The sequence below is a fragment of the Daktulosphaira vitifoliae genome, unplaced genomic scaffold, assembly GCF_025091365.1.
Source record: "Daktulosphaira vitifoliae isolate Bord-2020 unplaced genomic scaffold, ASM2509136v1 Scaffold_1, whole genome shotgun sequence".
NCBI lineage: Eukaryota > Metazoa > Arthropoda > Insecta > Hemiptera > Phylloxeridae > Daktulosphaira > Daktulosphaira vitifoliae.
In genome coordinates, this window is record NW_026099572.1 from 61,283,088 (window position 1) to 61,295,108 (window position 12,021).

At 23.4% G+C, this 12,021-nt stretch overlaps 2 protein-coding genes across 5 annotated transcripts in view; both read right to left on the reverse strand.

Moving 5' to 3' along the window:
• Positions 1-12,021, reverse strand: part of LOC126895545 (uncharacterized) — a 78,170-nt gene that overhangs the window by 46,792 nt on the left and 19,357 nt on the right. The gene's annotated exons all lie outside the window — the stretch shown is intronic.
• On the reverse strand, positions 5,474-8,354 carry LOC126895546 (uncharacterized). Of its 4 annotated transcripts, none has more exons than XM_050667533.1 (5): positions 7,428-7,500; positions 6,854-6,905; positions 6,654-6,717; positions 5,982-6,023; positions 5,474-5,914 (listed from the first exon to the last, which is right to left on the reverse strand). In XM_050667533.1, exons 2-5 carry the CDS (start codon positions 6,893-6,895, stop codon positions 5,739-5,741), a joined length of 324 nt encoding a protein of 107 aa, XP_050523490.1. In that variant the 5' UTR covers positions 6,896-6,905; positions 7,428-7,500; the 3' UTR covers positions 5,474-5,738. The 4 variants fall into 4 exon arrangements, with proteins under 4 accessions (XP_050523490.1, XP_050523491.1, XP_050523489.1 ...); XM_050667534.1 differs by lacking the exon at positions 7,428-7,500 and adding an exon at positions 7,258-7,385; XM_050667532.1 differs by lacking the exon at positions 7,428-7,500 and adding an exon at positions 8,066-8,202 and having other exon boundaries at positions 5,475-5,914.

A 12,021-nucleotide genomic window follows, 5' to 3' on the forward strand; every position in this document is an offset into this window, starting at 1 on the left:
CAAAAAAAAAAAAAAAAAAAAACACATCATAGTAAAACCAATACCTTCTCAACTTCGCATCGAAGCTAAAAATTAGAAATTTACATTGCAAACATTTTATCATGGTTACTTGGGATGTACATTTTACCTATAAATTTAGAATCATGAACTACTTAAATAATGAAGTATTATGGTATTTATATGAGTTATATAATAATTATATTAACCCGAAATTAAAATTTTGTATGTATACATATAATTTTTCCTATATCTACAAAAAATAGCTTAAAACAATTTATGTTAAACTTACTTGAAAATGTGCACAAATTCACTAAAATGGTTCAGAAAAAAAAATTTAAGATATCCAATTAAACTCTTGAATTTATAGGTGATAATAAAAAAACTAATATTAATTTATGTTAGCGTTTGGTAAATAATAAATACTTACACATCAAATATTATAAATATATTTTTAAATATGTTATTTTAATTATTTGATTACGTAAGAAAATTCAAATTATTTTTCATGTTTTTCAAATTTAAACTGTCTAACAAAAAAATAATGTTGTCAGTTATCGAAGTGAAAGGGGTTATTTTTATGTATTTTCGGGTTGCTTCTGATAATGAATTTAGAGTTACTCCATTAGTTCTTTTTTTAGAGATAATGTGAACTTATAATTTTCAAAAATTTGCAAGCTTTCAAAGTTATCTATCTTAGTAATAACTGTCAAAAATCGAATAAAAGTATGTCATATTAAAATTACAAATATGGAGTGTATGACACGATACTAAAAAATACAATTTTTTGATTTATATTTAATAAATATTCCTAACATTTAATGAAGTTTAATACTCTCTAATTTATTTGAATTTTTATTAGATTTTTGTCAAAAAAATAATTTAGAAAAAAATTAATATTTTTTATTTACTCTCAATGTATTGTAAAATTCATCAAGTTCAAAAAAGCTTATTTTTTAGTATTGTGTTCTATTCTTCATGTTTGTAACTTACATATATTCTTTTGTTAAGAAGTAATATAAATATCATTAGTTTAATATTAATAAAATAGTTTTTGTCAGATTATCGGATGATTAAATAATTTATTTATAGATATATTATTTTGAAGGCCTATACAATCAATAGCAAGATCACACATTTTCATTTTTCATTTTCATCTTGGCTTCTTTAAATATTTTACTTCTTCTAAAATTTATTTTTTAGAAAACTATTAGACATTTTTTCTAATCGGAAAATTTTTAAAAGTTCTGAGAAAAGTGTCTAACCAAATATTGACCACTCTGTAAATTTAAATATAATGAAATAAACAGTATTTCAAAAATTGAAAAAGGTCCAGTAAATGAATGTTATTTTAGTTGTTCACGGCATATTTTAATATAAAGACCAGTTAGTCCTAATACAAAGTTTTAATTTTTTACAATAAGCTCATTCATAAAAATTTACAAAATTGTCCAACCTGATATAAGAAAAACTTTTAACCAATCAATTTATAAAATTTGAAAAAATTAAATGTAAAGGAATTTTATGCATTGCTACTATTTTAATATAAAGGAAAATTGTTTTAATTATAGCCATAAAAATTACTAGAAAATACATAAAATCTTTTAAATTTTTTAATAAAAAGTCTAATTGAAAAAAGAAAAAGTTTTATCATTGAGTCAAATCTATACAGCCAGCTATACAGTGTGATGTATTCAATATACAACCTATTTTTCTTATAAATGTATAGATTACACTTTAATTTATTTTTTGAAGTATTGTAAATAACAAGTTTATTTTAAGAAAAAATTATTTTTAAGGGTATTTTTTGAAAGCTAAATAGGGACCTATTGTTTTTTTTTTTTTTTTTACTATTAAATGTAGAATGGTCTAAATAATATTTTTAATAGTTTTTTAGGATCATTATTTGAATTGTTATAATTTTATTTATAGGCAATAAAGGTGCATAACGTTTGCACAACAAAAAATTCTTATCTGTGCGTTTTGGTAAAAATAGAGCTTCGCTAAACACTACCCGCTCCTCGCCTTTTCTAAATCTTCAGGTGCTAATATATTAAGAAGTAATAATGCAAAACTGGATATGTTAAAATTTTATTTATAATCGATTTTTCATTTTATATTTTATATTGAACACATTTTTCTACATATTGATCAATAATTTTTCTCCGAATATTTTGTAGGAAAAAAATTTACCAAGTTGGCAAATACTAATAATATTTTTACTGATTATATACGACATATAATCAGTAAAAATATACTATTTCCTCATAAAAATTGATCAGCATCGATTCCTGATGTAAGCACAGAATATTTGTGTGTTATTAGATTAGATTTACACGACACGTCGCGCCGTATTTTGTTATAATTCTGTTTGGGTCGATTCACATCACAGTGACCATGTATAATTTTCCGATGTACCTACTGATCCTGTAAAAAATAAAAACAAAAAATTCCAATGTTCTTGTAGGTAGTGAATTTTTTGGAAACTCACTGCCATTTTAGTAAATTTCATCGGTTTTTTAAAGATAATATTAGTTAAGAAACTGAATTTTTCATGAGTTCTTTATATAAAACTTAAATGAATTTTAAAGATTGTTAAAACGTGCTTGCAATAAATAAAATTAATTTATGGTAATAATCACATAAATAGAATTCAAATAAATTGTTAACTACTAAAAATTTAATACGATAATTATATTTAAAATTTTAGTTGCTCGATTAAAAAATGTCACTTTTTATCATGTTTTTCTTTCTACCAATATATTTTCTATAAGAAAACGATGATCACAGCGTCTTTACTAATTAGATTAAATGGATTTGTAGGAACAAAAGAATTACTTGTCCTAAATTATACCTCAAGTATTTCAATTTAATTTATTATAACTTTGTGATTAATTTTTATTTTGGTTTTATTTGACCAATATAAAAGCAGGTATTATGATCATTCTAGTTTTATGTGACATAAAAAATTATTCCTGTACACTTTTGACCATCGGAGAAATCATATTTTACATTTCGAATAATTACATTGCTAATCATTACAGTGATTCATTAACATACCGAATACGTCCTTCACGTAATCTAACTATAGTTATATTGTTTGAACGTTGTAACACTTGAACAATATTAAAAATGATGAAAATATCATATAATTGTAAACATCGTTTTAAACTATATTTTTAACATTCCATTTGAAAAGAATTACATTTTTTTTTATAATTTTGAATAATAGATAGTTGTTTTCCGATATTGTTATTTATTGAACATTATTCAAATATGACTAAATCAATTTACTTCTCAAATTTAACTTTATCTACTTCAAATTCCAATATTCACTCCAATAAAAATTTACACGAATTACCATTGTATTATTGATTCCGTACCAGTTTATATTTCCGCACCAAATATTTGTGTCCGTCGTACGACCTACTACAATATTCAAATCGTGTATTTGTTGCCATTCTATGTTACAAAAATGCTTTAGGTTAAAAACTAAGTTAGTCCAACCAGAAACATCTGGAATTTTTTTATAAATGCATATTATGATGTGAAATAGGTATAACTGATGTTAAACGAAGCGTGAGGGTAAAAAAGTACAAGAGAAATTGAGTTTATGCACTATAATGTAGAGTTATATTTTTTATTAACATTATCACTTAACCAAGTTATTGTTTTCATAAACATTTGCATTTATTAACCACATAGTATTTATTTACTATTATGAATTAGTTGAGTCTACGTATTAATTATAAATCGAGCCACAAAAGATAATTAGGTCAATCATGAAAAATATTGTTCTACTATCTGCCACATATTAAATAAATGGTAATTTACTGTTCAATTTTTATTGAAATTATCATTTAGTTGTTTGACACTTTACTAGGAGGAAGGTATGTTGCCAAAAATTGTTTTAATGGCAATTAATTAGTTCATTTCAGGATCATGATGGTAAATAAATTTAATGTACTTAAATTAATAGTTTTATTCAAAGAATATTGAAAAGTTAATTTCAAAAAATGATTGATTTATATCCATTACGCTTATTGACAACGAACAATAAATGATCTACTGTATACCTTAGCGCTTAATAAGGTTAAAAGCATTGAATGTTATAGACGTGTTAACGTTGAAATAAAACAATAAAGTGCATGGAAACAAGAACAGGGTAGGTAATTGAAAAATCCAGGAAATTCTCTTTGTAAACCTCTTTGTAATTTGTACACTCTATTTAATTACACTTCTGTCGTGCATAATAATATCAAATGACACGAATTGAATAGAAGTCACATACACAAGTAAACATGTGTGCAATAAACATGATGATATGTACGTTTTAGCTTAGATAACAGATGGCATCGCGAAACTTTTGAAAAACTCAAATAATAATGTGAACATGTGCATAAGTAAGTAGGGCGTTTGTACTTTGATGTTTTTCTAGTTACGATCTCAAATTCGTCATTAAATATTAAATTTTTACAATTATTTTTTGTGGATCGTTTCTATGGGAATCTAAGTATACGCCAATAACAATTGATATCTTGAGCTATATTTTATTTTAATACTAGCACAATTTTTTTTTTTTAATAATGATAATTCAAAAAAGAAAATTTGATTTATTTTGGTAAACCATAGTAAATATCAAGTTTATAAAAAAAAGAATTTCCAAGGTTTCTGTAATTATTTTTGAACAATTTAATGGATTATGGTCTAAATAAAATGTTAACAGTCGACAACTAATTTTGTATTATTCATTTTTGAGTTATTATAAATTTTAGGCGAGATGAATGCATAATGTTGAAATCTTGCAGTGTTGGGAAAAATCTTTTTTAAACGGCACTCGTTTCGTTCTTGTTTATTTTCTAAAATAGGAACTCGTTCTAGAACTTCTTTTTAAAAAAAAAAAAAAAAACTTTTCACATAGTTTCAGTGTATATTTTAATTATCCACTGCATAGGCGCAAATTGAAGAAAATGTTTGGTGGACCTAACTTAATTCCTCCCTTCCTTAATTATTTTTATATGTCAACATGAAATATTATATTAATAAAATAACCGAAAAATAATTAGGTTCGGTATATTTCAATGCAAAAATTCTTAAATTTTTGTCTGTGTGTTAAAAACGTCACTAAACACTACCCCGCTCTTCGTCTTTTTTTAATCTTCAAATTCTAATATCTCAAAAAGTGATTATACAAAACTGATAATCGATCAGTCAAAATGTTTAACTTTACATTTAATAGCAAAATATGATAATAAAAACGTAGTGTTGAAAAATATATAAATTGTACACGAATTTCTCGATTTAAATTTTTATCCAAATGGATTAAATAAAAAAAAATAACACTCAATATTAAAGCAAATGTGTAATTTTTTTTATAAATATAATGTTCCGATGATTCATAGAAAGCACATTTTTTTCATTTAAAAATTAAATCTCTTTATTTGTTTGGGATTATGGTTTGGGTGATACAAATTAAATTGATTTTTATTTTTATACGCAAAAATATGTTTATATGATAATAATATTTTCTATTGACATATAAGTTGTGAATAAAAATGATATGCTTTTAATTAGAATGGCAATGTTTAGAACAATTAGAAAATATTACATTCTTATGGGTGCGTGCTTTTATTTAAGAAAATTAACATTCAAATAATAATTTGTTAATAAAATAATAACATTAGCTTGAATAATATAAATATTATATATAATATATTTTATACCAAAATTAATAATTAAATTTATGTTTTTACATTATCTTCCGGTTTTATTTCGTTGGTTTCTTTATTTTTATTATTATAAAATGAACCAACGCGTGATGTGTAACGTTTTATTCCTGTACGCACTAAGTTTGCACCATTTGTAATACGATCGCAGATTGAATGTTTAATACCCGATAAAAAATTTGATATTTGATCTAAATAAATATATACTACATAAAATTGTGTATATATATATGGGCATTGTTGTTTTTAATTACATACTTGAATGCTGTGCATGGTTTTCTGTTTTTACTTGAGAATTTTCTGAAATATTTACAAATTTCATTGATTAATTTTTATTTATTAATTATTCTTATTAGACTCTTTAATTTTTCGTGAGAAAATAATTAGGTCATACAATTTTTTAACTTCATAGCGTAGCTGAGACGGTTTTAATTTTAATATGTGTTTTTTTCTATCGTCTTAATTCTCAGCTTTTAATGACCCGATACGTATAAAAATTATGAATTATGTTTAATTGGAGACATATAATTCAAAATAATTCCATATAATATTTTTTTAATGAAAATACACAGAAAAAAACGATAATCATATAAAACAGCTAGTTTTGATATTTTAGTTTCAATTTAATATATAATATTATGTGTAGTAAATACTATTTTTATAATAATTAATGAAGCAAAAAGTCTTGCAATATTAATTTTAATAACGCGTAGCATTAAAATTACAGTTATAAGTATTATTATTATTATAAATGATAAATTTAGGCAATATTTGATCAATTTTTTATTTTGTTTTTGGCTTTATTTTGCCAATTAAAAATCAGATAATCCATTTAAAAAAATTTCTGTGATACTTAACTTAAAATAAAACGTTGCATTGACTATAGTTTATACATAAAAATGACTATATTCTACTGCTAATAAATATTACTTTCATTTTGATTTCCAGGAGTATCTGCCTCAGGAGCAGCATTTGTATTAGTTATAGTTATAGCCTAAACGAGAAAAATAATATTTAATTATGAAGCACAATTACTTCAGTAATCTTGTTTTGCAATTAATGTCTTTTTTACACAGAAATTTTTTATTCAGTAATAATTATCACAGTCACTATAAATCAAAAATACATACAATTAAAAGAATTGACACAAGACACAACGTTATCCATTTCATTTTTTGATATCTAAAAAAATCCAATAGCAATATAAATTTCATATTTTATTATAATTTTTGCTTTTGATTAAAACGAGTTTTTAAAAAAAACTTGATTAGTATTCAGAATAAAGATCTATAAAAATAAAATAGTTTTTCCTTTAATTATAATAGGGTAATAAAATCATGAATATGATTAAATTATTTTGGGACTAAATTAAATTTCTTAGAGGTATAATAATTTTTTTTTTAATTTTTAAAATAATATATTTCATTTGTAAGATATGTATACAATTTTTAATAATTTATTAAAAATGAGTAAATTTAAAATATCTTATATAAAATGTAAAAAAGTATTAAATTTAATTTTAAGTTTGATTTACTTTAACAAAGTTTTAATCAATAAATTTAATAAATAAATATAACTCAAAATGTATCTTTTATAATTGTTGATAGTTGATATAATTAATTTGAATAGAGTAATTAAATCGAAAAATGCTATTTAAAGTATTGGGAATTAAACGAAAATTGATTATGAGCAGAAAAAAATTACTTAAATTTATCATACAAACGGTTATCCAATTGTTTACTTGAATATTGAATCGTTTATGCACTTTTTAATAAATTATGTCATGTTTTCATTAGTTTTAATTATTTTAACTATTATAAATAAAAATGTTAGACTTATTTTTCATGAAAAATAGAAAAGATATTGATTTAGTATCATTTTTCATTTCCACAACATATTTTATTTATGAAATAATAGATTATTATGTTGTTTATAGAATACAACAATACATTTTTATACAAAATTATTTAATTTATATAAAAAAAAAAAAATAGTACTGTAAAATGGTCAATTTAGTGAAAAGATTAAATTTGAGGCATTTAAATATTTTATAGATTTCATCACTTAATTTTTGTAAACAAATATTTCATTATATTTTAACAATACTTGAGAACATTTAACTATTGCTGTAGATTGATAAGGCTAAAATGGTAATAGATATTTAACTGCCCCAAGTTGGTCTATTTGATAGTAATAATAATATATTTAGCTGAAGAGCTTATAAACTTTATAAGCGTACAAAATACACTAAATTTAAAAAAAATAATTATTGAATCGTAAATTATTTAATATTTTAAATATTATAAAAATTATAAATTGAATATTTTTTTCATGAATTTTACCTTTACGGCTGTATTTTATATATATTTTTAATAAAGACTATTTCTGATGAAGTAAAAAATATGTAAACAAATTATGTAGTTAAATATTATTATGTATTTTAATTATAAATGATATATTTTTTCATGTAACAATTATGCTAATAAAATTACACATAAAAATGTATTACCTTAAAAAATGACGAGCTTTACCTAAGTTTCAGTACGACTAATAATTAAGTTTTCATAGAAATAGCCTACTTTATTTTTGTTTGTAAGTATACAAACAAAAATAGTTAGTAATTTAGTAAAAACTATTAAAAATGCACACCATTATGATGGATTAATTAACAGTTGTTTTTTTCACTTGAAGTTGATTGTTAACATGTGTTAATATTCAATTTTAAACAATAAAATTTTTATAAAATATTGTAATGTTATTGTGTACTGGCATTACTTATCAAAAGAACTCATTTTAGCAAAAGGTTAACAACTATATAAAATATCTACTAAACACATCTACCAGAGTCTCAAATGACAAACTGTCCCATATGGCGTCTGATTGATGATTCATTTTCAGTTGGTATCATACTGTCGTAGCTTCCCAAAACCCATTGGAATTCCTTATAAGCTTATACTTTTTATTTAGAAACTTTTTGCTAAAACATGTTTTTTCAATTTTAATAATTTGTATTATTTTACATTAACATGGTTTTGTTTTTATAATAAAAAAGATAAGAAAAAATATATATTTATTTTTTGTAATGTTATTCAAATTTTATGTCACTAAACTTTAATGAACGAAATACTACCATATTCAATTAAATGCTTAATTATTTTCATTTTTTCTTTTATACAAGATAATTTTTAAACGTTAACCATTCCATTTTTTTTTTAGATAATAATTATATTAAGAAAATTATTTTTTTTGGTTTCATATATTTCTTGATTTATGAGTTATTAGTTACTTTGCAAATTCTTCCCTTATATTTCAGTCATATTATAATTGTCTCAAAAACTTATCTTCTACACGCAAATAGCTGCCGTAATTAAAAACATGCTATTTTTATGTTGAAATTTTTGATTTTATATTTTCAACTTTAAATTGCTATAACTTTTCGAAAAATGTACGTATCAACATAACTTTTTGTTTTTTAATACATTATATATACCCCTTTCATCCGACATTTTTTTTAAATCGAGTAATTTACCCTTATACAAAGGTCAAAACTTGAAACATACGTATAAAAAATAGGACTTTTTTAACTTAACTTTTGAAAATATTCCGGAAACTCTGCGTCCTTAAACATATGTTAAACTAAAGCTTACATTATGTACCGGAAGCTATAAAAAAAATTTGTTTCGACGACCTATGTTTTAGGTGCAAATAGCAGTCGAAGTTGAACAAAAAATAGGAGTTAATTTTGTTTTTAGAATAACCCATCAATTTCTTAAAATTAAAAGCTATCTACAGATTTGCAACGAAGTGTTTCTTATGATAGTGAGATATCACTTTTAGATATCATCTATACTTGTCTAAACTATGCCACGACCTCACTGTGCTACCATTTTTTTTAAAAATATATAATTGATCTAATTAAGAAAATGAATGGTCAAAAAAACTTTGTTATTCACTATTATTAAATACTTTGAAAATGATTAACATTTTTATACCTAGGTGGAAGGAGAGGTGGGGTAGCCAATTTCTAATAATAAATATACCCGAGCTTTAGTTATCCTCTTTTTTTAGTATATTTTACTCATTTGAGTTACTTTTATTTATTAATTTTTACAGTTTTGAACTATACTAAAAACACATATTTTATTATTTATACCAAATAAGAAAAAAAAATTGAATAATTTTATTTAATATTCAAAATAGCAATTTTTTAGATCCCTTCTTACAAAAAATATAAACCAGTTCGGGCTGTAACCTCCCGCGTTACATATCCACTCAATGTGTTAAAATGCTTGTAATTTAATAAGTACTTATCCTAAAGTTATTGTCGACCCATCAAAATGTTTTGAAATACTAGTTTAAAAGTTCATAATTTTACAGGTAAGATAGTTAAATATTTATGTTTCCATTAATAAAGTAAATTAACACCTTTAAAAGACATTAGAAATAAATATAAAAAGTACTTCCTCATAGGTAAATTGATTAAAACATGGAGGAAACTAAAAATAAATTATTATTATTTTTGTTTATTGATTAAGCAAGTAGTTCATGAGTGACTTATATAAGGGAGGTATCAGGGGGGTTATGACACTCTCATTAAACAGATGCTATAAATAATTTGTCGACATTTTTTGTTTTTAATGTATCTTGTCTAATTGTTATACGACGAATAAAAAAAATTAACTTATACATTAAATTTATTATTTTCCAAATATATTTTTACATCGAAATCATACAAACCCACGTTTTTAACAGTGGAGGTAAGAATATTTTTGAATTGTTTATTTCATAGGCATTTCAAAATGCTCTTGGCGTACAAAACTCTATTGTCATAAATTAGAATACTATTGTTATCGTTATTATCTATTATATTTTATTAAACTGAGAGAGAAGCATTTTATTAAATTATATGCAAAAAAATAAACGATCAAATTATATATATTGTGACACCCCTTGAAGAGTTTTGTGTACGCCGCTGTGGTACATGACAAAAGAATCACTCTGTATAATTGTTTTCGTGTACGCAAATAAACCTATTCAACAGAAGCTAAATGAAAATATTAGAATTTTATCTGTAAGTAGTAAACGTAAATAATTCGATTATAAAGTATATACTGAAAGGGTCACAATGTTTTTATTTTACACGGCACGAGAATATATCCGGTCAAAAATTGTTTTACTGCAAAACGCCAGACAAACTCAGATATAGTTTCGGTTCGTATTTCCGGTTAGAAAAGGTTTTACTATTTTTATCATCTCTTCTATTGCTAATACGATGTAAAAAACTAATAATATTACTGGCTCGGTGTTGAAAAGTTTTGTGTGTGCACTCGACGGACCGCACAGTCGTTCCGGAACTATAAGCCCAAGCAACTTATATTCATACTCATGTGTAAAACAATATATAACAAGAGAGGCACTTGTGCTGTTTTCAAAGTATAAAACCCAGATACCCGTCAGTTAGAACAGGCAATACAACATCATAAAGTCTGAACACGTTTAAATCACTTTTAACTTAGGAGATTGGGCATTATATGTTATTAATTTGTTTAATCGAGAAATGAAGGGCAATTGAAAAAAAAAAGAAACACATACATAAATAATTATTTTTATTAAATGTTCATTAAACAATTAGTACCCTGTATGTATTTGTAGTAACAACAAATTACTACAAATTAAAAATAAAAATAAATCCTACGTAACTAAATTTTAACTTTAATTATTATTAAAAAAAACATTGTTTCATTAGTCCAAGACAATAGGCAGCTCGCAGTCCAAATTTAGTGTTCGGTGGGTATGAATTGACCCACCATAAATATTGAACAACAAAGTTGTTCTTATTTTTTATTTCTATTATTGCCTTTATATATCTCGAGAAACTTACTTTACTTAATGGATATTAGAGTGCATTAAATTTAAAAAATTAGGCCCAAGACAAACAGTGTCAAATTTTTTTTTTAAGTACATCTTTTTATATATTGAGATTACATCGTATCATGTTTATATAATGCAAACTTATAATACATTTTTTGTTTTTTTTTCTGGTTCTCAATTCTTTTTTTTTAATAATTTGATCTGTCATATAATTTAATTGCTTATCTCTGCATTGTTCAATAAAAATACTTCTTCTTATCAATTCATATAATTATATTCATGTATATTTTATGTTTATAAAGTATTTCTACGTTAAATTAGATGCAGTGTCGTTCCAAGGTTAAAATATGGGGGGAGGGTGTGAACAATTTATCTTCGTCGATTAAATAATTTTTCATAAACTATGTGACCTTTTTTAATAATTATT